This window comes from Pseudorasbora parva, chromosome 19, assembly GCF_024679245.1.
Source record: "Pseudorasbora parva isolate DD20220531a chromosome 19, ASM2467924v1, whole genome shotgun sequence".
Classification (NCBI taxonomy): domain Eukaryota; kingdom Metazoa; phylum Chordata; class Actinopteri; order Cypriniformes; family Gobionidae; genus Pseudorasbora; species Pseudorasbora parva.
The window spans coordinates 72,501-95,670 of NC_090190.1; the positions used below are offsets into that span (position 1 = coordinate 72,501).

Consider the following 23,170-nt stretch of genomic DNA (forward strand, 5'->3'; position numbering starts at 1 on the left):
ATCTAAATATGAGGAGGGCGCTCTCACAGAGTCAAGTCCAAAAGCAGATTCGTAGAAACTTACTGTCCCGCTGGAGCTGCAGCTGAAGGAGAACAATCGCTATGAGCTGAAGCGCGACGACGACAATCAGACGAGTGCGACAATATATGCTTTGTGTGTGTTTTTCAAGCCGTCTCAATGTAGGCTATTGATTGACAATAAAGTATATCATATGAATAATGACAGCTTTTTAAATGTTTATCTTCTGCTCACCAAAGCTGCAGTTATTTAATCAAAAATACAGTTAAAACAGTAATGCTGTGAAGTACCATTACACATGAAAACAGCCTTCTCTATGTGAATATAGTAAAGTGTGATTTATTCCTGTGATCAAAGCTGAGTTTAAGCGAATCGATTCATGATTCGGATCGCGTGTCAAACTGCTGAAAACACGTGACATTGGCGATCCGAATCATGACTGATTCATAACCGTTCCAGTCTCTTTGAGGATTGAACACAAACGCGGAAGAGAAGTCAATGCTGAATAAAGTCGTAGTTTTTGTTATTTTTGGACCCAAATGTATTTTGGATGCTTCAAGAGACTCTAATTAACCCACTGATGTCTCATATGGACTACTGTGATGATGTTTTTATTCCCTTTCTGGACATGGACAGTATAGTGTGCATACACTTGCATACGCTCTCGGACTAAATATAAAATATCTTAAACTGTGTGTGAAGGAGGATGAGATGATGAGATGAACGGAGGTCTTACGGGTGTGGAGCGACATTAGGGTTACAGAGTCATTAATGGCATGCATTTCATTTTTGGGTGAACTAACCCTTTTAGGGCTAAAAAATAACGGGATAAAGTTAGATATAGCTAACCTGTAGCAGCTTGCCCTGTCAGACGCTCTAAGATCGACTGCTTGTGCTGACAGACATAAATATTTGCGTTTTTTAATACGTTTGAAATGTGGTGCTTTCTTCAGGGCATAACGTACATTTCACTGGTATATCCTCCATCTGAAACGTTAGAAAGTCCTGCAAATGTCCTTTTGCTCTTAGGAGAGGATGAGCCTTCTGAAAGTAAATATCTGCTAAACTTCAGGCTTCCACGAACGAGCGGCAAACAGATGGAGCGCAATAATTCTGTCTAAAATGTTGTTGGACAATAAATGTGCCATATGTGGAATTTTAGAACTACAAGTAAGTATATTTTTATGAAAGTGACGATTATAACGGGGTAATGTATAAAATATAGGCTATTATGCTTTTGTTTTTATTTTCATTTTTAGTTTAGGGAATTAAAAAACTATAAATACTGTGTATCGCCATTCAACCAAAATACAGAGATATGATTTTTTTGGCCATATCGCCCAGCCCTACCCTAAAGGCCGTTTCAGACGGGATCATTGAACAAACAACACTTGACACACCCAAAGTGAAAAGACTGCAGCTCTGCAGGACCGATCCTGCTCTTATTATATAATAGAACCTTCTCTCACAGTGGGAATAAATAAACTCCTAATAAACCGCCGTCTCTCTTCTGTCCGAGTCCTCTTCACTGCATGAGCACTAACTGCTGTAGGGAACCGCATTTAGGCACTTCATCCCATTTTTTAAAATAATGTCCATTGGTATAAAGTAGCTGGAACACTTGACGTTGAACCCTGAAGTTAATTTCAGCCCTAAAGTGAAAGAGTGTGTGTGTGTTGATCTGTAACGGAAGTGTTTGTCCCTCAGCCGGTGGAGACCGAAGGGGACGTGCAGTTCAGGCCGCGCACCGGGAAAGCTGCCGCCACACCGCTCATCCCAGAGGTGGAGGCTTACCTGCAGCTGCTGATGGTCATCTACCTCACCAACAACCAGCACTACACACAGGTGACCCCACACTACACACAGGTGACCCCACACTACACACAGGTGACCCCACACTCCACACAGGTGGCCCCACACTACACACAGGTGACTCCACACTACACACAGGTGACCCCACACTACACACAGGTGACTCCACACTGCAAACAGGTGGCCCCACACTACACACAGGTGGCCCCACACTGCACACAGGTGACCCCACACTACACACAGGTGACCCCAGCACTCCACACAGGTGCCCCCAGCACTACACACAGGTGACTCCACAAAGGTGACCCCACACTGCGCGCGGGTGACCCCACACTACACACAGGTGACCCTACACTACATAAGGGAATTATACATGTATTTAAACCCAGGAATGTCAACGTTAAAGCTATGGTGTGCATAAAATCCTGAAAAACGGTTTCACACTAATCTGAGTAATCAAAGAAATCCTCAAAAGCTGAATCAATCATCCAAATAATCATTAGCTGCAAATAATCAATACCATTTCCTCTATAACCCACACAGGCTCAGAAAGTGTCGGATGACCTGCTGCAGAAGATCGGCTCTCAGAACCGCCGGGCTCTGGATTTAGTGGCTGCCAAATGTTATTACTACCATTCCCGAGTGTACGAGTTCCTGAACCAGCTGGACGTGGCCCGCAGGTGAGCCGCTGCTCCACAGACACACTAGCTTTAGCTGGAGATGATGATGGTGATGATGGAGATGAAGACTGTGATGGTGGTGATGATGACTGTGGTGATGGTGATGAGGATGGTGATGATGATAGTGATGGTGGTGATGATGACTGTAGTGATGGTGATCAGGATAGAGATGAGGACGGTGATGGTGGTGATGAGGATGGTGACTGTGGTGATGGTGATGAGGATGGTGATGATGACTAGTGATGGTGATGATGGAGATGAAGACTGTGGTGATGAGGATGGTGACTGTGGTGATGGTGATGAGGATGGTGATGATAGTGATGGTGGTGATGATGACTAGTGATGGTGATGAGGATAGAGATGAGGACGGTGATGGTGGTGATGAGGATGGTGACTGTGGTGATGGTGATGAGGATGGTGATGAGGATGGTGATGATGACTAGTGATGGTGATGAGGATAGAGATGAGGACGGTGATGGTGGTGATGATGATGATGACTGTAGTGATGGTGATGAGGACGGTGATGGTGGTGATGAGGATGGTGACTGGTGATGATGACTGTGGTGATGGTGATGAGGATGGTGATGATAGTGATGGTGGTGATGATGACTGTAGTGATGGTGATGAGGATAGAGATGAGGACGGTGATGGTGGTGATGAGGATGGTGACTGGTGATGATGACTGGTGATGGTGATGAGGATGGTGATGATGATAGTGATGGTGGTGATGATGACTCTGGTGATGATGACTGTAGTGATGGTGATGAGGACGGTGATGGTGGTGATGAGGATGGTGACTGGTGATGATGACTGTGGTGATGGTGATGGTGGTGATGATGACTGTAGTGATGGTGATGAGGACGGTGATGGTGGTGATGAGGATGGTGACTGCTGATGGTGATGAGGATGGTGATGATGATAGTGATGGTGGTGATGATGACTGTAGTGATGGTGATGAGGATAGAGATGAGGACGGTGATGGTGGTGATGAGGATGGTGACTGGTGATGATGACTGTGGTGATGGTGATGAGGATAGAGATGAGGACGGTGATGGTGGTGATGGTGATAAGGATAGAGATGAGGACGGTGATGGTGGTGATGAGGATGGTGACTGGTGATGATGACTGTAGTGATGGTGATGAGGATAGAGATGAGGACGGTGATGGTGGTGATGAGGATGGTGACTGGTGATGATGACTGTAGTGATGGTGATGAGGATAGAGATGAGGACGGTGATGGTGGTGATGAGGATGGTGACTGGTGATGATGACTGTGGTGATGGTGATGAGGATAGAGATGAGGACGGTGATGGTGGTGATGAGGATGGTGACTGGTGATGATGACTGTGGTGATGGTGATGAGGATGGTGATGATGATTGTAGTGATGGTGATGAGGATAGAGATGAGGACGGTGATGGTGGTGATGAGGATGGTGACTGGTGATGATGACTGTGGTGATGGTGATGAGGATGGTGATGATGATAGTGATGGTGGTGATGATGAGGATGGAGATTAGGATGGTGATGATGATGTTTCATGTGGTTGTGTTCTCAGTTTCCTGCACACACGCTTGAGGACGGCGACACTGCGCCATGATGCTGACGGTCAGGCCACGCTGCTCAACCTGCTCCTGCGCAACTACCTGCAGTACAATCTGTATGACCAGGCCGAGAAACTGGTGTCCAAATCCGTGTTCCCCGAGCTGGCCAATAACAACGAGTGGGCTCGCTATCTGTACTACACTGGTGAGAGCCGAGTTACGAACACTGGGCTTGAGCTTTAGTCAAATAAAGATGTGCAGTATTATTAGTAAATGTTGTAGTAATATGGTGACGTGATTATGAGTGTGTGTTTGGTTCCAGGGCGGATCAAGGCCATCCAGCTGGAGTATTCTGAAGCCCGGAGGACTCTGACGAATGCGCTGCGTAAAGCTCCTCAACACACGGCCGTGGGCTTCAAGCAGACCGTGAGTGTCCCCCTAACCCAAACCCAAGCAGACCGTGAGTGTCCCCCTTACCCTAACCCAAGCAGACCGTGAGTGTCCTCCTAACCCTAACCCAAGCAGACCGTGAGTGTCCTCCTAACCCTAACCCAAGCAGACCGTGAGTGTCCCCCTAACCCTAACCCAAGCAGACCGTGAGTGTCCTCCTAACCCTAACCCAAGCAGACCGTGAGTGTCCTCCTAACCCAAACCCAAGCAGACCGTGAGTGTCCCCCTAACCCTAACCCAAGCAGACCGTGAGTGTCCCCCTAACCCTAACCCAAGCAGACCGTGAGTGTCCTCCTAACCCTAACCCAAGCAGACCGTGAGTGTCCCCCTAACCCTAACCCAAGCAGACCATGAGTGTCCCCCTAACCCAAGCAGACCGTGAGTGTCCCCCTAACCCAAGCAGACCATGTGTCCTCCTAACCCTAACCCAAGCAGACCGTGAGTGTCCTCCTAACCCTAACCCAAGCAGACCGTGAGTGTCCCCCTAACCCTAACCCAAGCAGACCATGAGTGTCCCCCTAACCCAAGCAGACCGTGAGTGTCCCCCTAACCCAAGCAGACCGTGAGTGTCCTCCTAACCCTAACCCAAGCAGACCGTGAGTGTCCCCCTAACCCTAACCCAAGCAGACCATGAGTGTCCCCCTAACCCAAGCAGACCGTGAGTGTCCTCCTAACCCTAATCCAAGCAGACTGTGAGTGTCCTCCTAACCCTAACCCTAATCCAAGCAGACTGTGAGTGTCCTCCTAACCCTAACCCTAATCCAAGCAGACTGTGAGTGTCCTCCTAACCCTAACCCTAATCCAAGCAGACTGTGAGTGTCCTCCTAACCCTAACCCAAGCAGACCGTGAGTGTCCTCCTAACCCTAACCCAAGCAGACCATGAGTGTTTCCCTCTAACCCAAGCAGACTGTGAGTGTCCTCCTAACCCAAGCAGACCGTGAGTGTCCTCCTAACCCTAATCCAAGCAGACTGTGAGTGTCCTCCTAACCCTAACCCTAATCCAAGCAGACCGTGAGTGTCCTCCTAACCCTAACCCTAATCCAAGCAGACTGTGTGTCCTCCTAACCCTAATCCAAGCAGACTGTGAGTGTCCTCCTAACCCTAATCCAAGCAGACTGTGAGTGTCCTCCTAACCCAAACCCTAATCCAAGCAGACTGTGAGTGTCCTCCTAACCCTAACCCTAATCCAAGCAGACTGTGAGTGTCCTCCTAACCCTAATCCAAGCAGACTGTGTGTCCTCCTAACCCTAATCCAAGCAGACTGTGAGTGTCCTCCTAACCCAAACCCTAATCCAAGCAGACTGTGAGTGTCCTCCTAACCCAAGCAGACCGTGAGTGTCCTCCTAACCCTAATCCAAGCAGACCGTGAGTGTCCTCCTAACCCTAACCCAAGCAGACTGTGAGTGTCCTCCTAACCCTAATCCAAGCAGACTGTGAGTGTCCTCCTAACCCTAATCCAAGCAGACCGTGAGTGTCCTCCTAACCCTAATCCAAGCAGACTGTGACTGTCCGTCTAACCCAAACCCTAATCCAAGCAGACTGTGAGTGTCCTCCTAACCCAAACCCTAATCCAAGCAGACTGTGAGTGTCCTCCTAACCCTAATCCAAGCAAACTGTGAGTGTCCTCCTAACCCTAACCCTAATCCAAGCAGACTGTGAGTGTCCTCCTAACCCAAACCCTAATCCAAGCAGACTGTGAGTGTCCTCCTAACCCTAACCCTAATCCAAGCAGACTGTGAGTGTCCTCCTAACCCTAACCCTAATCCAAGCAGACAGTGAGTGTCCTCCTAACCCTAACCCTAACCCAAGCAGACTGTGAGTGTCCTCCTAACCCAAACCCTAATCCAAGCAGACTGTGAGTGTCCTCCTAACCCTAACCCTAATCCAAGCAGACTGTGAGTGTCCTCCTAACCCTAACCCTAATCCAAGCAGACTGTGAGTGTCCTCCTAACCCTAACCCTAATCCAAGCAGACTGTGAGTGTCCTCCTAACCCAAACCCTAATCCAAGCAGACTGTGAGTGTCCTCCTAACCCTAACCCTAATCCAAGCAGACTGTGAGTGTCCTCCTAACCCTAACCCTAATCCAAGCAGACTGTGAGTGTCCTCCTAACCCTAACCCTAATCCAATCAGACTGTGAGTGTCCTCCTAACCCTAACCCTAATCCAAGCAGACTGTGAGTGTCCTCCTAACCCAAACCCTAATCCAAGCAGACTGTAAGTGTCCTCCTAACCCTAATCCAAGCAGACCGTGAGTGTCCTCCTAACCCTAATCCAAGCAGACCGTGAGTGTCCTCCTAACCCTAATCCAAGCAGACCGTGAGTGTCCTCCTAACCCTAATCCAAGCAGACTGTGAGTGTCCTCCTAACCCTAACCCTAATCCAAGCAGACTGTGAGTGTCCTCCTAACCCTAATCCAAGCAGACTGTGAGTGTCCTCCTAACCCTAATCCAAGCAGACTGTGAGTGTCCTCCTAACCCTAATCCAAGCAGACCGTGAGTGTCCTCCTAACCCTAATCCAAGCAGACCGTGAGTGTCCTCCTAACCCTAATCCAAGCAGACTGTGAGTGTCCTCCTAACCCTAATCCAAGCAGACCGTGAGTGTCCTCCTAACCCTAATCCAAGCAGACCGTGAGTGTCCTCCTAACCCTAATCCAAGCAGACCGTGAGTGTCCTCCTAACCCTAATCCAAGCAGACCGTGAGTGTCCTCCTAACCCTAATCCAAGCAGACTGTGAGTGTCCGTCTAACCCAAACCCTAATCCAAGCAGACTGTGAGTGTCCTCCTAACCCAAACCCTAATCCAAGCAGACTGTGAGTGTCCTCCTAACCCAAACCCTAATCCAAGCAAACTGTGAGTGTCCTCCTAATCCAAACCCTAATCCAAGCAGACTGTGAGTGTCCTCCTAACCCTAACCCTAATCCAAGCAGACTGTGAGTGTCCTCCTAACCCTAACCCAAGCAGACCGTGAGTGTCCTCCTAACCCTAACCCTAATCCAAGCAGACTGTGAGTGTCCTCCTAACCCTAATCCAAGCAGACTGTGAGTGTCCTCCTAACCCTAACCCTAATCCAAGCAGACTGTGAGTGTCCTCCTAACCCTAACCCTAATCCAAGCAGACTGTGAGTGTCCTCCTAACCCTAACCCTAAATGCTGATTTATACTTCTCCGCATCAATGTGTAATTACACATGCAGACCGCTAGTAAGGCACAGGCGTGTTGATGCTAACCCCAGTACGCCATACCTCTGCGTGCACTTGAAGCAGAAGTAGAAATTTGCCTTAACTCTCTTTCTCTCTCATGTCTGTATGTCCCGCAGGTTCATAAGCTGCTGATTGTGGTGGAGCTGTTATTGGGAGAGATTCCAGACCGTCTGCAGTTCCGCCAGCCGTCTCTGAAGAGGTCCCTCATGCCCTACTTCCTGCTCACACAGGGTAACTTCAGCCGCTCGCCTCACCCTTAACCCCTAACCCTCATGCCCTACTTCCTGCTCACACAGGGTAACTTCAGCCGCTCGCCCCACCCTTAACCCCTAACCCTCATGCCCTACTTCCTGCTCACACAGGGTAACTTCAGCCGCCTCACCCTTAACCCCTAACCCTCATATAAGCACCTAATTTGTAAGTGCAAACTGGGGGCCAGTGTAATGTCATGCTCGGCTAGATTTGCCTGAACTCGTTCATCTTCGGATGCGGAGTCGCGCGCTGTTACAAAAAAATGTGCTGCATACCACCAGGTGAAATGGGGTCTTGGGGACCCAACACTCACGACCGCCCACTCTGCACTGACGCCATTTTGGCCTCACGCTCAACGGACGCCCCGAGTATAAACAAGGCTTAACCCTAACCCAGACATGATGATCACAACCTCTTATTTGGTCTGTCATTGACTTACTAACTGCATGAAGACATTTGGAAAGGGTAATTTTGACATTGGTGTTATGATCAACATGAATCCTCATCTGATCTTCTGGCCTGTCTAGCGGTGAGAACTGGAAATCTTGCCAAATTTAACCAGGCGTTGGACCAGTTTGGAGAGAAGTTCCAGGCCGACGGCACCTATACTCTGATCATCCGCCTCAGACACAACGTCATCAAGACCGGTGAGTTCTGCTTCTGTTCTCTCTCTCTCTCTCTCTCTCTCTCTCTCTCTCTCTCTCTCTCTCTCTCTCTCTCTCTCTCTCTCTCTCTCTCTCGCGCTCTCTCTCTCGCGCTCTCTCTCGCTCTCTCTCTCTCGCGCTCTCTCTCGCTCTCTCGTTTGTGAGGCTGGAGAGTTCTGCTGCTCTCATAAGCCGCAGGTGTGTGTGCGTGTGTAACACAGGTGTGTGATGTGTGTCCCGTGCAGGAGTGAGAATGATCAGCCTGTCATACTCACGGATCTCTCTGGCGGACATCGCTCAGAAGCTGCAGCTGGACAGTCCTGAAGACGCAGAGTTCATCGTGGCCAAGGTCAGTGTCCCACTCATCACACACACGCACACGCACACACACACACACACACACACACTCTCACTGACTGACTGACTGACTGTGTGTCCAGGCCATCCGTGACGGGGTGATCGAGGCCAGCATTAACCATGAGAAAGGTTATGTGCAGTCTAAGGAGACGATGGACATCTACAGCACTCGAGAGCCTCAGCTGGCCTTCCACCAGCGCATCTCCTTCTGCCTAGACATACACAACATGTCTGTCAAGGTAAAGCTCATCCACGGACGGAGAAAGGAGTGTGTGTGCTTCAGTCATGTGACCCGTTAGCGTATGGACGCCACAGTCTGTCAATCACATACTTATTATAGTATATAGTTAACTATAGTAAACCTAACACTACATTTAAAAGACAGTGTTTAGTAATAAGAATCTCTTGAGCATTAAGGGTTATCGTATCAATAATACTTTGACATTGTGCTTAGCATTGCTGAGGCTCAGGGCCTTTTATGTTGTTTATATACCCTCACCTAAAGGATTATTAGGAGCACACACTAATACTGTTTGACCCGCTTTCGCCTTCAGAACTGCCTTAACCCTCTTAGCGCCACGGTCGAGTTTACTCGACAAGATGCGTCACTGAATAAAACGACCGATTTTGTCAAATAGGGTGTCAAATTTCATTCAACCTCCCCTCCACTAGATGGTAGACATGTCGTACTTCATCCCTGACTCATACAAACATCATGATCCTATACAAAATATACGAGCAAGAGCGCATTGAATTAGTGTAAACAAAAGCGGAGCTGACGTGCGAGTGAGCTGTTTTATCAGAGCATTGTCAACGTCAGCGAGTATTTGCATTAGATTATTATTACTATTATTATTTTCTAATGGCATCAATAAAGCTTACCCGCAATGAAATGTTGGGTCTTCTATTCGCGGACCCTGATTCTGAAGAGAAATATGAGATGACGGTGATTCTGAAAGTGAAACTAAACCTAACGTTACACTAAGCACAAACGGTGGATCATTTGCCCAATGTAGATGGTCCTTTGCCCAATGTCAGTGGTGGGAATAATGTTTCCCGGGGTCCGAGTGTTCATCGCGAAGTTAGCAGCTGTGTTAGTGTTGGGAATGAGGCGGCCGCGGGAGATTTTTGCCGCGCTCACCATGAAGCGCTCGTCTTCTCACCGCGCACATCTCCGCGATTGCGGCGACAGTATTGTGGTGGAGACTTTATCTAACGCCACTGGGTATGTTAGAAGAGGTTGAAGTATTCATAAGCAAATTCGAGGGCAACGTGGAGGCAGGGTGGGCAGTCAAAATGACAATAACAGTGGCCGTGCACACTCGGCGGCGCGTGAGGCAGATCTGGACGCGAGCAGACGCGCTGTGACACAGGGCAGAGGGGCTATTATGCATAATAATATATAATATATATGTGCTCTATATATGGAATCAGAGTTCTTACTGTATGTAGTAAATGGAAAATCTCTACAGCAAAAGGCAAACCGCTACATGCATTCGGTTTGTTTCTACCATTTATTAGTAATGATTTACACAGTTTGTTTACTATTTACCTGAACATTAAGTATTGTGCAATATAGCACACAGAAGGTGAGGGGCATTTTGGGGGGAAAGAAGTGCTGCATTTGATCATTTAAACCGGTGGCTTTTCATGAAAATTCTATAATCCAATATTGCCCCCACGTTATGACGTCATAATATGCAAATTAGATGGGAAAATGTAATCTCTACATAAACTTAGGGTCCTCCTTAATATTTCTCTAATTTACAGAAAGTTTCTATCTTTTATCTCTTCTAAGTTATAGCCTTTTGAAATGAAGATGTCAAAATCGAACGTTTTAAGAAAAAACCTCTGCTGCCTAAAGGGTTAATTCTCCGTGGCATTGATCAACAAGCTGCTGAAAGCATTCTTTAGAAATGTTGGCCCATATTGATAGGAGAGCATCTTGCAGTTGATGGAGATTTGTGGGATGCACATCCAGGGCACGAAGCTCCCGTTCCACCACATCCCAAAGATGCTCTATTGGGTTGAGATCTGGGGACTGTGGCGGCCATTTTAGTTCAGTCAACTCATTGTTATGTTCAAGAAACCAATCTGAAATGATTGGAGCTTTGTGACATGGTGCATTATCCTGCTGGAAGTAGCCATCAGAGGATGGGCACATGGTGGTCATAAAGGGATGGACATGGTCAGAAACAATGCTCAGGTAGGCCGTGGCATTTAAACGATGCCCAATTGGCACTAAGGGGCCTAAAGTGTGCCAAGAAAACATCCCCCACACCATTACACCACCACCACCAGCCTGCACAGTGGGAACAAGGCATGATGGATCCATGTTCTCATTCTGGTTACGCCAAATTCTGACTCTACCATCTGAATGTCTTGTCGCCTCATTGTCCTATGTGTAGTGGAGATGAGTGGTCCCCGGTGGGGTCTTCTGCTGGTGTAGCCCATCCGCCTCAAGGTTGTGCGTGTTGTGGCTTCACAAATGCTTTGCTGCATACCTCGGTTGTAACGAGTGGTTATTTCAGTCAAAGTTGCTCTTCTATCAGCTTGAATCAGTCGGCCCATTCTCCTCTGACCTCGAGCATCAACAAGGCATTTTCTCCCACAGGACTGCTGCACACTGGATGCTCTTCCCTTTTCACACCATTCTTTGTAAACCCTAGAAATGGTTGTGTGTGTAAATCCCAGTAACTGAGCAGATTGTGAAATACTCAGACTGGCCCGTCTGGCACCAACAACCATGCCACGCTCAAAACGGCTTAAATCACCTTTCTTTCCCATTCTGACATTCAGTTTGGGGTTCAGGAGATTGTCTTGACCAGGACCACACCCCTAATGCACTGAAGAACTGCCATGTGATTGGCTGATTAGATAATTGCATTAATGAGAAATTGAACAGGTGTTCCTAATAATCCTTTAGGTGAGTGTATATATTTAAACTTCATGAATTGAACTAACCCATATATAAGCACATGTAATGTGGGTGTCAGTCAGCAGCCGCTGGAGTTAGCTCTATGGGTTTTGAGGGCTGTTAACCCGAATCCACTGTTTCTGTGCAGGCCATGAGATTCCCACCGAAGGCTTACAACAAGGATCTGGAGTCGGCTGAGGTGAGCAGACGCGCAAACACACACACACACACACACACTGTCTGAAACATCCTCTGACTGGTTCTCTGCACGTGTTGACAGGAGAGAAGAGAGCGTGAGCAGCAGGACCTGGAGTTCGCCAAAGAAATGGCTGAAGATGATGACGACAGTTTCCCATGAGTCTGTGGAGCCGCGGGTCTTTTTTTCCTCATATCTTATTCTGTTCCTACAGGTTTTTCAGCTTTGCTCTTATTATAATCCATGAACGTACTGTGTGATATAATAAACGCATCAGTTCTCCGGCTTTGTAAACTCATGGATGCTTTTGTTTTTTTCACGAATACATGCATCAGTTTTACATGTGTGCGTTTGTAGCCATAAATCTCAATTAAACATAAAACTGTCTTATTAAAAAGTGTTGAATTGAATTGTGAAAAGGGTCGTCTTGCTTTACCAAATGAACAAAATAGGGGCGGCAGTGGCTCAGTGGTTCATGTAGGTTGTCTACAAACCAGAAGGTTGGTGGTTCAATCCCCGGGTCCACCTGACCAAGTGTCGAAGTGTCCATGAGCAAGACACCTAACCCCAGCTGCTCCCGACGAGCCGGATGAGCCTAACATGGCTGACATCGCCGTCGGTGTGTGAATGGGTGAATGTGAGGCAAAAATGTAAAGCGCTTTGGATAAAAGCACTATATAAATGCAGTCCATTTTTTTTAGATTGATTTTGAAATGGCTGAAACTTATTGTCTGAATATTAAGGGAAATTAACGGAGTATTTCAGAAGGAAGCTTGATGCTGATTTTCATTTAACCCTGTTTTTTTTCTATTAAAATCAAAGTCTTCAGTTAAATGAGTGATTTGAGCATTTTACAGGTTACTGTTTAGAACAGCGTGACAGACAGATATTTACCAATGTCTGGTAGATTACTTGCTGAAGTTAGTAGGTTACACATTTTAGTTAATGGATTTTTTTTATTTACTTTTGACCTTACTTTTTTGGATTGTGGATTTTTCTGACCCATATTGGTATAAAAATACAAAGAGAAATAAAATATTCCATTGCTGCATTATGTCAGGTTTCTTAAATTGGTTAGAGAGATCATGAAAAACTTCTTCATGAATTGGAACTCTAACCCCTTTTTTTTAAAATACAAACTAAAAATAAACCACTTGAACAAATGTTTTGTTTCCTGAATGTCATCATGACCATCAGACAACTGTGAAGTAGAGCTGTCACAATATTAGAGCTTTCACACCAAAATAATTCACAATATCGATCTATCGTGATATCTAAAGACAACTTGGGCGGCAGTGGCTCAGTGGTTCATGTAGGTTGTCTACAAATCGGAAGGTTGGTGGTTCGATCCCCGGGTCCACCTGACCAAGTGTCGAGGTGTCCATGAGCAAGACACCTAACCCCAGCTGCTCCCGACGAGCCTTACATGGCAGACACCGCCGTCGGTGTGTGAATGGGTGAATGTGAGGCAAAATGTAAAGCCCTTTGGATAGCCATAGGGTCTGCACTATATAAATGCAGTCCATTTGCCATAATTTTTATTTTTTACCCAATAAACATGTGGATAATGATAAACACGGCACTTGCATCTTTGAAGCTCCCTATGAAATGAGAAAATACTGTCAAGTTCAACAGTGTGATGATTAACATCAGAGCAGACACTTTAACCTTTTCACTTGTGTACCCGTGTTTGAAGCTCTTCCTATCGTTGCTAACCCAGTCTTAATGTACGCCTAGAATGGCCGGCGATGAGCCGTTAAGTGCTCGGTCCTGCAGTTTTTCTAGATCATTTTTAATCGTGTAATAGATTTGAGCAAATAAATAAAGTGCTACGAACAGGCAGTATTGGCCATGACTAGATTCCAAATACAAAAAATATTCATTATGTAAAAAGACATTGATTAATTAAAAGCTGCACTGGTGGAAATCACACGAGGCCATGCCACGCTATACGTTCACTTAATTCGCTTTCTCTGATCGGATATCTATCATATTGTGAAAGGGTCAGGAGTTAATGCCTTCCGAGATTCAAATGTGTTTCACAATTACTGAAAATATTAACTTAAATTCTCTGTGGAACTTAATATTGTAAATATGTCAAATGCCAAATGCTGAACAGTTAGTCGATGCGTTCTTACATTCTTACATATTCAGATCTTTAGCGACCCTTATCTATATCTACCTGTCTATAATATATAAAACTCCTAATGTTAGCGTAACAATTACAGAAGCATAAAATAAAGCATATTTTGTGACCTTTTGGAGCTTGTAAGGTTTAGTGTGAGCAGATGATTTATCCCATCATCATCATCAGAGCTCATTTACAGCACATTCAGCATCTGACTCATGTTCGCCATCTCACGCATATTCTCAAAACTCGTTTTCAACGTCTTCAAAATCAATAGTTTGCTCACTGACAGCTTCCTCACCAGATCCATCATCAGTGACAGTGACTCTAATATCTGACTGTGTTCAGGACTTGCTCTCTGCTGTAAATCACTGAGCCATTTCAAGTTTTGCAGATTATAATTATTATTGTTTTGTTTTCTGTCAGAGGTAACTATGAGTGAAACGTCACGTCATCATTGCGTATCAGAAATCGCCACCTTGTGGAATAAAGTTGAATTGCACTTATTTCGTCATTATAGATTCATTTATTATTGTGCAGAAAAAAATATACGTACACTCTAACACACCTCGGGTCGATAGCGACCATGTACAATTGTGACAAAAAACTAGTGGAAAAACAGGCATTCAATTATAATGTATTATTTTTTTCCTTGTTATATTGTTTAAAATGGATTGCTTGAGGAATACTAAGGTTGATGTCTTACTTTAAAAACTGAAGGAGGAGGAGGAGGAGGAGGAGGGTAGTGGATGACGTCTCAGGTCGCTAACGAACCAAGGTATGCATTTAAGGGTTAAATCTAGACCAGAAGACAGACACGACCTCTGACCTCTAGACTCTCTCCTCTGAAAGCCTCATCGACATCAACAATCTTCAATCAGACGGAGCTGGATCTAATCTGACCTTTGACCTGTAATGTTGCCTGAGTCATACTCACACTGTTTGAACTGAGCGACTGAGGCCGGTTTCTGCCAAGGGTTTCCTCCATTCTGGCCCTGAGGAAGTTTGGGTTCTTTCCCACCGTTGCCTTTGGCCTGCTCAGTCAGGGACACTAAATATTAAACTATATCTCTGATCCGCCCACATTGACATGATAATGATAATTAAAATTAGCTGATAACATCACCGTTTTCTCCAGAGCGGCTGTGGAGCCGAAACAGATTCTGTGCATTATCTTCTGTGAAGCTGCTTTGAAACAGTCGGACTTGTAAAAATGGCTATATAAATAAAGTTGACTGGACTTTTTTGAATATTTACTATTATTTGTAAATTTAAATCAATGTAAAACCAGTGTTTAAATCCCTTTACAGTGACGTTTTGTATTTACATGATGTTTAGAAGGGCTTTTAAAACCGGATCTCATCTAAAAGCTCCGGTCTTTATTAACGATTAATTACTCAGTTATCACGAACTATAAGACTTCAGATTGATGTAGAACTGAGGACGGTAATGGAGAAAACCCTGGTGTGTGTGTGTGTGTGTGTGTGTGTGTGTGTGTGTGTGTGTGTGTGTGTGTGTGTGTGTGTGTGTGTGTGTGTGTGTGTGTGTGTGTGTGTGTGTGTGTAGTTTTGAGAGTTTTTGGATAAATTGGATAAAAAATGATGAAACATCTGCATTCAGAGAGTAAAGCTGTGCTGATTAATATAATTCCTCTGTTGTGAAACTGTTGAACACATTACTTCCTGCTCAATTACTCTGATTATCTCATAACTTCCTGTTGAATTTGCAGATAATAACATTAAATATAAATAAAATAACACGAGTGAAAAGCGTCTGATTAGAAATCAAAGTATTTTCCCCATCGCAGTGCTGTGTAAAGACTGTATATTTCTGATATAAGTTATTCCCACACACAGAGAATGATTAGAGAGAGTTAAAGTGTGCAGGAAACGTCTGGGAAATAATGGATTGAGCAACTCAACGCTCGTGCGTCGCGCCGTGACGCGCAGAGGGCGTGGTTTAATCCGTTGTTCCTGCAGTGGCGAAACTGAAGAAATCCCGCGTGCGCGCTCGTGTAAATATCCGTGTGCTCCACTTTTGCATGATATTAAATGAAAGTCATAATTCTACATAAAAACTGCACACATAATTCTACCTTCAACTGGCCTCAAACATACAGGCCATTTCTGCTTCCTTTAAACCCTTCCTTTGATTCACACAAAAGCAGAAATAAGTGCACGAACGCTTAATAATTGCCTCTTCTCCCGTTCCGCCGAGCCTGATGTGCGCACTAACCTCAGGGATGGTTTTGCAATACAGTAGAGCATAACTCATAGCTCACCTGGATAACTCATGGAACTTTCCCTAGTTGAACAATCCCAATGGGTTTAAATAGCCTAGAAATCAGCAGCAAAATATTAGATACACTTTGTTTGAACCACTATGAAGTTCTACCTCAGTAAGTAGATCTTAACCATTTTAGAAAACATTACGAACTAAGATAAAACTAACAGATACATACTTTTTTGCACTTTTTCTGCCGTGTGTGTGTGTGTGTTCTGCACGGATGCTCTAACCCTGTTTTCCTGACGCAGTTCTCGCCGTGCACTGTTTGACACTGGTGTGTTCCGCGCCGCTCCACGAGCTGACGCGCGCGTCGGACAGCGCCATGAGTTTGGCGAAGAAGGTCCTGAGCGGCGTTCCCGCGGCACACGCGGCGTGCGTCACGAACACGGTGAGCTTTTACCATCAGGTCTGACACTAGCCCAACAGTGCCAGAATGCAGCAGTAATGGCGTTATTCTGCTTTACCGGATAATGACGGAAACTGTGTTTATTTGCAGGGTTTGACTCTTTCCGGAGACGCCAAAAGCTTGGAGTATTTATTGAGTGAGATTGGCATCCCTGCGCCTCCAGTGCTCAAGTCTGAGGGCTTTACCCTGGTAAATACTCAAGAACATGGTCACATGCATATATTAAATATAAGACCCAGGAAACATGTGGATCCCAGACTCCCAGATGTGTGCTGGACCAGTTTCTGTTTGGCAATCAATCAATCAGCGTTATTGATATCGCTCTTCCAATGCCGATTGTGTCAGAGCAGCTTCAGTGTTAAACAGGACAATACTGCAGCAGAATTAGATTTGGCTGTACAGTCGTTCTGGAGTAAACAGTGATGTTATCAGCTTATTTTAATTCATCATCGAGAAATAGATTAGGAGGACCGTAGCTCTTCTAATTTACGGATCTAATTATGAATCAAACCTGCAAATTAGAAGTCACTCCCAAACCACTAGGCTACTGTTTAAATGTTTGAAATGAATGATTTAGTTTTTTATGACACTGAAGCTTGCATGTAAAAACTTTTTGAAAAAGGCGTTTCCCAATTGTGGACTGTTTGTTTTGACAGGATATGAGTTTAAGCCGTATAATAAACGGTGTGGAGCTGCATGCCAAACTCCTGCAGGACATCAGCAACGCCTTGAGCTGCCCAGAAGAGCTGGAGATGCTAATCGCTGACCTCAGAGAACTGTCCACTCAGGCACAGCAGGTATTAGCTAACCCTGACCCTCACCTGAACATGCTGACCCCTGACCCTTCGTCAAGCTTCTGACCCTAACCTGACCATGCTGACCCCTGACCCTTCCTCACACTTCTGACCACGACCCTGCTGACCCCTCCTGACCCTTCCTCACGCTGCTGACCCCCACCCCTGACCCTTACTCACGCTTCTGACCACAACACTTCTGACCCTGACCCTTCCTCACGCTGCTGACCCCTGACCCTTCCTTGCGCTTCTGACCACAACGCTTCTGACCCGACCCTTCTGACCCCTGCTCATGACTCTGACATTTCTGACCACAAGCTTTCCTAACGCTTCTGACCACAACACTTCTGACTCTGACCCTTCCTAACGCTTCTGACCACAACGCTTCTTACTCTGACCCTTCCTAACGCTTCTGACCACAACACTTCTGACTCTGACCCTTCCTAACGCTTCTGACCACAACATTTCTGACTCTGACCCTTCCTAACGCTTCTGACCACAACACTTCTGACTCTGACCCTTCCTAACGCTTCTGACCACAACATTTCTGACTCTGACCCTTCCTAACGCTTCTGACCACAACATTTCTGACTCTGACCCTTCCTAACGCTTCTGACCACAACGCTTTTTACTCTGACCCTTCCTAACGCTTCTGACCACAACGCTTCTTACTCTGACCCTTCCTAACGCTTCTGACCACAACACTTCTGACTCTGACCCTTCCTAACGCTTCTGACCACAACGCTTCTTACTCTGACCCTTCCTAACGCTTCTGACCACAACATTTCTGACTCTGACCCTTCCTAACGCTTCTGACCACAACGCTTCTTACTCTGACCCTTCCTAACGCTTCTGACCACAACATTTCTGACTCTGACCCTTCCTAACGCTTCTGACCACAACGCTTCTTACTCTGACCCTTCCTAACGCTTCTGACCACAACATTTCTGACTCTGACCCTTCCTAACGCTTCTGACCACAACGCTTCTTACTCTGACCCTTCCTAACGCTTCTGACCACAACGCTTCTTACTCTGACCTTTCCTAACGCTTCTGACCACAACGCTTCTTACTCTGACCCTTCCTAACGCTTCTGACCACAACATTTCTGACTCTGACCCTTCCTAAGGCTTCTGACCACAACACTTCTGACTCTGACCCTTCCTAAGGCTTCTGACCACAACGCTTCTTACTCTGACCCTTCCTAACGCTTCTGACCACAACACTTCTTACTCTGACCCTTTCTAACGCTTCTGACCACAACACTTCTGACTCTGACCCTTCCTAACGCTTCTGACCACAACACTTCTGACTCTGACCCTTCCTAACGCTTCTGACCACAACGCTTCTTACTCTGACCCTTCCTAACGCTTCTGACCACAACAATTCTGACTCTGACCCTTCCTAACGCTTCTGACCACAACACTTCTGACTCTGACCCTTCCTAACGCTTCTGACCACAACACTTCTGACTCTGACCCTTCCTAACGCTTCTGACCACAACGCTTCTGACTCTGACCCTTCCTAACGCTTCTGACCACAACACTTCTGACTCTGACCCTTCCTAACGCTTCTGACCACAACTCTTCTGACTCTGACCCTTCCTAACGCTTCTGACCACAACGCTTCTTACTCTGACCCTTCCTAACGCTTCTGACCACAACACTTCTGACTCTGACCCTTCCTAATGCTTCTGACCACAACACTTCTGACTCTGACCCTTCCTAACACTTATGACCACAACGCTTCTTACTCTGACCCTTTCTAACGCTTCTGACCACAACACTTCTGACTCTGACCCTTCCTAACGCTTCTGACCACAACACTTCTGACTCTGACCCTTCCTAACGCTTCTGACCACAACGCTTCTTACTCTGACCCTTCCTAACGCTTCTGACCACAACAATTCTGACTCTGACCCTTCCTAACGCTTCTGACCACAACACTTCTGACTCTGACCCTTCCTAACGCTTCTGACCACAACGCTTCTGACTCTGACCCTTCCTAACGCTTCTGACCACAACACTTCTTACTCTGACCCTTCCTAACGCTTCTGACCACAACACTTCTGACTCTGACCCTTCCTAACGCTTCTGACCACAACGCTTCTTACTCTGACCCTTCCTAACGCTTCTGACCACAACACTTCTGACTCTGACCCTTCCTAACGCTTCTGACCACAACACTTCTGACTCTGACCCTTCCTAACGCTTCTGACCACAACGCTTCTGACTCTGACCCTTCCTAACGCTTCTGACCACAACACTTCTGACTCTGACCCTTCCTAACGCTTCTGACCACAACTCTTCTGACTCTGACCCTTCCTAACGCTTCTGACCACAACGCTTCTTACTCTGACCCTTCCTAACGCTTCTGACCACAACGCTTCTTACTCTGACCCTTCCTAATGCTTCTGACCACAACGCTTCTGACTCTGACCCTTCCTAACGCTTCTGACCACAACAATTCTGACTCTGACCCTTCCTAACGCTTCTGACCACAACACTTCTGACTCTGACCCTTCCTAACGCTTCTGACCACAACGCTTCTTACTCTGACCCTTCCTAACGCTTCTGACCACAACACTTCTGACCCTTCCTAACGCTTCTGACCACAACACTTCTGACTCTGAGCCTTCCTAACGCTTCTGACCACAACACTTCTTACTCTGACCCTTCTTAACGCTTCTGACCACAACACTTCTGACCCTTCCTAACGCTTCTGACCACAACACTTCTGACTCTGACCCTTCCTAACGCTTCTGACCACAACACTTCTTACTCTGACCCTTCTTAACGCTTCTGACCACAACGCTTCTTACTCTGACCCTTCCTAACGCTTCTGACCACAACATTTCTGACTCTGACCCTTCCTAACGCTTCTGACCACAACGCTTCTTACTCTGACCCTTCTGACCACAAGCTTTCCTAACGCTTCTGACCACAACGCTTCTTACTCTGACCCTTCCTAATGCTTCTGACCACAACGCTTCTTACTCTGACCCTTCCTAACGCTTCTGACCACAACGCTTCTTACTCTGACCCTTCTGACCACAAGCCTTCCTAATGCTTCTGACCACAACGCTTCTGCCTCTGACCCTTCTGACCACAAGCCTTCCTTATGCTTCTGACCACAACGCTTCTTACTCTGACCCTTCTGACCACAAGCCTTCCTAATGCTTCTGACCACAACGCTTCTGACTCTGACCCTTCCTAATGCTTCTGACCACAACGCTTCTTACTCTGACCCTTCCTAACGCTTCTGACCAGAACGCTTTTTACTCTGACCCTTCCTAATGCTTCTGACCACAACGCTTCTGACTCTGACCCTTCCTAACGCTTCTGACCACAACGCTTCTGACTCTGACCCTTCCTAATGCTTCTGACCACAACACTTCTTACTCTGACCCTTCCTAACGCTTCTGACCACAACGCTTTTTACTCTGACCACAAGCCTTCCTAATGCTTCTGACCACAACACTTCTTACTCTGACCCTTCTTAACGCTTCTGACCACAACGCTTCTTACTCTGACCCTTCTGACCACAAGCCTTCCTTATGCTTCTGACCACAACGCTTCTGACCACGATTATTAACCCCCTCTCTCTCTCCTCAGATGCGAGGGCTGGCCCAGATTGCCACAGAGTCCCAGGATGTGGTTCCTCAGTTCTCGCTGCGGATGGACAGTGATTTCCGGAAGCAAATGGCCGCTCATCTGAGCCTCCAGCAGCTGCGCAACTTCACTCAGGACGTGATCCGCTCGCTGCGCCACATCTCGCTCTCCAACTGACACACCCTGACCCTTTCTGTGCAATGGGTTTCATGCTGGGATTAACCCTGTTGTTTTAAATGGATGGGTTGTTATGACTTTATGGAAATATTTATTTATTAGTTAATATTATTTTTATGTTATTTATTTCAACACAAGTTGTACCCTATGGGTATGTTGTGGCATTCTATTTAACCTGATTTTTATTTATTACTGACTAAATATGTATAATACTTGTGCTAAATTATTTTTTAAAAAGTTTTTTCAGATTTTGTCTTAGTAAAATATTCAAATGTTGACATATTTATGAATCAAACATATTTAATGATCATAGTAAATGCCTGAGTGTGTGTTCACACTCGAAATGTTAAAACGACCCCTGGTGCGACTGTAGTGGGTTCATTTGAATAAAGTAAAATATTTTTACAATTTGTGTGAAAGACGTTTTTTGTGGTTAGGGTTAGGGTTAGTTACACCTTGGAGAAACTCAACTGCAGTGCGAATAATGAAAAGACGATGCAGGAAATCTGGTGGAAGACAAAACTTGTAGTCCATTATAACATCTATAAAGACAGCCTTTATGTTTTCAATATAGGCAAAGCTAGACAGACCTTCTCCTCAAATATTATAAATAGAAACATAAACAACACACACACTCTTTTTGCTACTGTAGACAGACTAACAAACCCCCTGAGTCACATTCCCAGAGAAATGCTCTCAGACAGTAAATGCAGTGAGTTTGTTTCCTTCTTCTCCGGGGTTCTCTGGGGTTGTGATCAGACCACAACCCCCCGAAAGTTACTATGTCTTATTTAAAAGCAATTGACTGTAAAATTTTAGAAGAAATGGAACAGCATCTTAAAACATCAACCTGCGCCCTTGACACACTCCCCACTTCTTTTTTCAAAAGTGTGTTTAACCGTTTAGAAGCAGATCTCCTAGAAGTGGTGAACTCACTCCTCTATTGGACTTTTCCAAACTCCCTAAAAACTGCAGTAATTAAGCCTCTCCTGAAATAATGGATGGATAACTCCATACTGAGCATCTACAGACCAATCTCAATTGGAGATTGAGTTTGGAGAATTGGAGAATCCGTAATCTCACGGATACTTTGACAATTGTCAATCTGGTTTCCGACCACATCACAGCACAGAGACAGCGCTCATAAAGATTATAAATGATATTCACTTAAATACTGATACAGGCAAAACATCAACTCTGGTACTACTGGACCTCAGTGCTGCATTCGACACTGTTGGCCACACCATACTTCTAGACGGGCTGGAAAACTGGGTTGGGCTTTCTGGGATGGTCCTCAAATGGTTCAGGTCATACTTAGAAGGGAGAGGTTATTATGTGAGTATAGGAGACCATAAGTCTGAGTGGACAACCATGACATACGGAGTCCTACAAGGGTTAATTCTTGCACCACTCCTATTCACTCCTAACTCAGTGTCTGTCCCAATCAATCGTTTAGTAAACGGCAGTAGATTTGTAATCATACTTTGGATCTAATAACGTCACATGGAATAAATGTTGATACCGTAGAAATTCAGCAGCAGAGCGATGACATCTCAGATCATTACCTAATATCATGTATACTTAATTGACCTAAGGCTGCAAAGCCATCCCCTCGCTTCAAATATGGCAGGACGATAACCGCTGCGACTAAAGATTGCTTTGTCCATAATCTTCCTCATCAGTTCCATCTCCTCAGCATTA

The 23,170-nt window shown here is 45.8% G+C and overlaps 2 protein-coding genes across 2 annotated transcripts in view; both read left to right on the top strand.

Moving 5' to 3' along the window:
* Nucleotides 1-12,478, top strand: part of psmd3 (proteasome 26S subunit, non-ATPase 3) — a 14,534-nt gene extending 2,056 nt beyond the window's left edge. Inside the window, exons 3-12 of the mRNA XM_067425993.1 lie at nucleotides 1,726-1,863; nucleotides 2,374-2,510; nucleotides 4,066-4,256; nucleotides 4,374-4,477; nucleotides 7,819-7,933; nucleotides 8,482-8,601; nucleotides 8,844-8,947; nucleotides 9,039-9,194; nucleotides 12,021-12,071; nucleotides 12,153-12,478. Of these exons, the coding sequence (XP_067282094.1) occupies nucleotides 1,726-1,863; nucleotides 2,374-2,510; nucleotides 4,066-4,256; nucleotides 4,374-4,477; nucleotides 7,819-7,933; nucleotides 8,482-8,601; nucleotides 8,844-8,947; nucleotides 9,039-9,194; nucleotides 12,021-12,071; nucleotides 12,153-12,230 (1,194 nt within the window). The 3' untranslated portion in view covers nucleotides 12,231-12,478. The remainder of the gene's footprint in view (nucleotides 1-1,725; nucleotides 1,864-2,373; nucleotides 2,511-4,065; nucleotides 4,257-4,373; nucleotides 4,478-7,818; nucleotides 7,934-8,481; nucleotides 8,602-8,843; nucleotides 8,948-9,038; nucleotides 9,195-12,020; nucleotides 12,072-12,152) is intronic.
* Nucleotides 12,479-15,931: 3,453 nt separating this feature from the next.
* Nucleotides 15,932-21,781, top strand: csf3b (colony stimulating factor 3 (granulocyte) b). The gene is made up of 5 exons (XM_067426567.1): nucleotides 15,932-16,594; nucleotides 16,731-16,870; nucleotides 16,979-17,077; nucleotides 17,545-17,685; nucleotides 21,296-21,781. Exons 1-5 carry the CDS (start codon nucleotides 16,579-16,581, stop codon nucleotides 21,467-21,469), a joined length of 570 nt encoding a protein of 189 aa, XP_067282668.1. The 5' UTR covers nucleotides 15,932-16,578; the 3' UTR covers nucleotides 21,470-21,781.
* The last annotated feature ends 1,389 nt before the right edge of the window (nucleotides 21,782-23,170 follow it).